The 2,365-nt window shown below is 49.0% G+C and overlaps 1 protein-coding gene across 1 annotated transcript; it reads right to left on the bottom strand.

Moving 5' to 3' along the window:
- Positions 1-252: 252 nt before the first annotated feature.
- On the bottom strand, positions 253-1,295 carry LOC138354958 (keratin, type I cytoskeletal 9-like). Its single transcript, XM_069309572.1, has 2 exons — positions 1,220-1,295; positions 253-1,019 (listed from the first exon to the last, which is right to left on the bottom strand). The coding sequence occupies exons 1-2, from the start codon at positions 1,220-1,222 to the stop codon at positions 351-353; spliced, it is 672 nt and encodes a 223-aa protein (XP_069165673.1). The 5' UTR covers positions 1,223-1,295; the 3' UTR covers positions 253-350.
- Between the last annotated feature and the right edge of the window lie 1,070 nt (positions 1,296-2,365).

Here is a 2,365-nt window from a genome sequence, read left to right as displayed (position 1 = left end):
TGTGTAGGATTGGTGTCAGGATGTTCTGGGTTGGGTTTCAGATTTGTCGGTTGGGTGTCAGGTGTGTGGGTTGGGTGGCAGATGTGTGGGTGTCCACTCTTCAGCAACGTTAGTGGGGATCTCCGTCTGCTTATATTCTCTCTCATTTTCATTTTGAACAGAAAAACAAATTTTTTTTTCGGGTTATTTTTATTTTTATAAAACATTTTAGTTTATAGAAAATGTATACAACAATAAAAACCATGGTTTATCTCTTGCAAATCTCATCCTGCAACATAATTTACATATTTGTTTTGCATTATTCTACCATATGTCCGTTCACCTGAGCCAGTAACGGATCCACCGCCTAATTACCCGTGGAATCCTCCAGCAAAACCACCGTGGGAGCCGCCAAATCCACCACGGTGGGAGCTGCCAAATCCACCACGGTGGGAGCTGCCAAATGCGCCACGGTGGGAGCTGCCAAATCCACCACGGTGGGAGCTGCCAAGTCCACCACCGTGGGAGCTGCCAAATCCACCACCGTGAGAGCCGACAAATCCACCACCATGGGAGGCACCAAGTCCACCGCCGTGGGAGCCGCCAAATCCACCTCCATGGGAGACACCAAGTCCACCGCCGTGGGAGCCGCCAAATCCACCACCGTGGGACACGCCAAATCCAGCACCGCGGGAGCCGCCAAATCCACCACCGTGGGAGACGCCAAATCCACCACCGCGGGAGCCGCCAAATCCACCTCCGTGGGAACCGCCAAATCCACCTCCGCGTGAAACGCCAATGACGCGATTGGAACCACCAAATCCACCGTGCGATCCGCCGAAGCCTCCGTGAGAACTCCCAAAGCCGCCATGGGATCCGCCAAAGCCGCCCTTGGAGAAGCCAGATGAACCTCCGTGTCCTCCGAACGAACCACCGGAGACGCCTCCATGAACCCCGCCTCCACCGACGCCGTGGAGGCCTCCTTCTGCCCTGGAGGACGCCACCAGCAGGACAACACCCGCCGTTATCAACAACATCTTCTGAAAATAAAAACAGAAAATACAGTTTGTCATAAAGATAGCAAATGGAGCTTTATGATCTTGATAATGTATATTTCAAGTGAAACTAGATCTATTTTAAATATACTGAAGCTAACTCGAAATGATTACTGAATGAATTATCTGATGCAACAACCTCGAGCTGATGTTTGATATATGAGATAATATATGAGGTGACTGACCATAGTTCTCGCTGACGAGTGACAGGATCGATCTGAGGTGAAGTTGTGATCTACTTGTGACTTTATATAGACCTCCGCTCCCTCTCTGGCCTTGTTCATGTGATATGTCAACACTTTCAATTTCTGACCATGAATTTACACATCGTCGTGTGTGTGTCCATTTCTGTCTTGCCACTAATTGTCATGTAAAATATCACATTATGAGCATTTATACACACTTGCATACATGTTTTAGGTCTACACACACACACACACACACACATACACACACACACACACACACACACACACACACACACACACACACACACACACACACACACACACACACACACACACACACACACACACACACACACACACACACACACACACACACACACACACACACACACACACACACACACACACACACACACACACACACACACACACACACACCCATGGAGGTCTCGTAGCCTGGTGGATAGCGCGCAGGACTCGTAATTCTGTGGCGCGGGTTCGATTCCCGCACGAGGCAGAAACAAATGGGTAAAGTTTCTTTCACCCTGAATGCCCTTGTTACCTGGCTGTAAATAGGTACCTGGGAGTTAGTCAGCTGTCACGGGCTGCTTCCTGGGGTGTGTGTGTGGCGTGGAAAAAAAAGTAGTTAGTAAACAGCTGATTGACAGTGGAGAGGCGGGCCGAAAGAGCAAAGCTCAACCCCCGCAAACACAACTAGGTGAATACACATACACACACACACACACACACACACACACACACACACACACACACACACACACACACACACACACACACACACACACACACACACACACACACATACACACACACACACACACACACACACACACACACACACACACACACACACACACACACACACACACACACACACACACACACAAAATTGAAGACCAATCCTGGAGTATGCGTCCCCAGCATGGAGCCCGTACCTAGTCAAGCACAAGATGAAGCTGGAAAAAGTTCAGAGGTATGCCACTAGACTAGTCCCAGAACTAAGAGGCATGAACTACGAGGAAACGCTGCGTGAGATGAACCTCACGACACTGGAAGACAGAAGAGTAAGGGGAGACATGATCACTAACTACAAAATTCTCAGAGGAATTGACAGGGTAGATA

The sequence above is a fragment of the Procambarus clarkii genome, chromosome 6 (genome assembly GCF_040958095.1).
Source record: "Procambarus clarkii isolate CNS0578487 chromosome 6, FALCON_Pclarkii_2.0, whole genome shotgun sequence".
Lineage (NCBI taxonomy): Eukaryota > Metazoa > Arthropoda > Malacostraca > Decapoda > Cambaridae > Procambarus > Procambarus clarkii.
The sequence above is the reverse complement of the archived record's forward strand: the minus strand, read 5'-3'. Positions and strand labels throughout refer to the sequence as shown.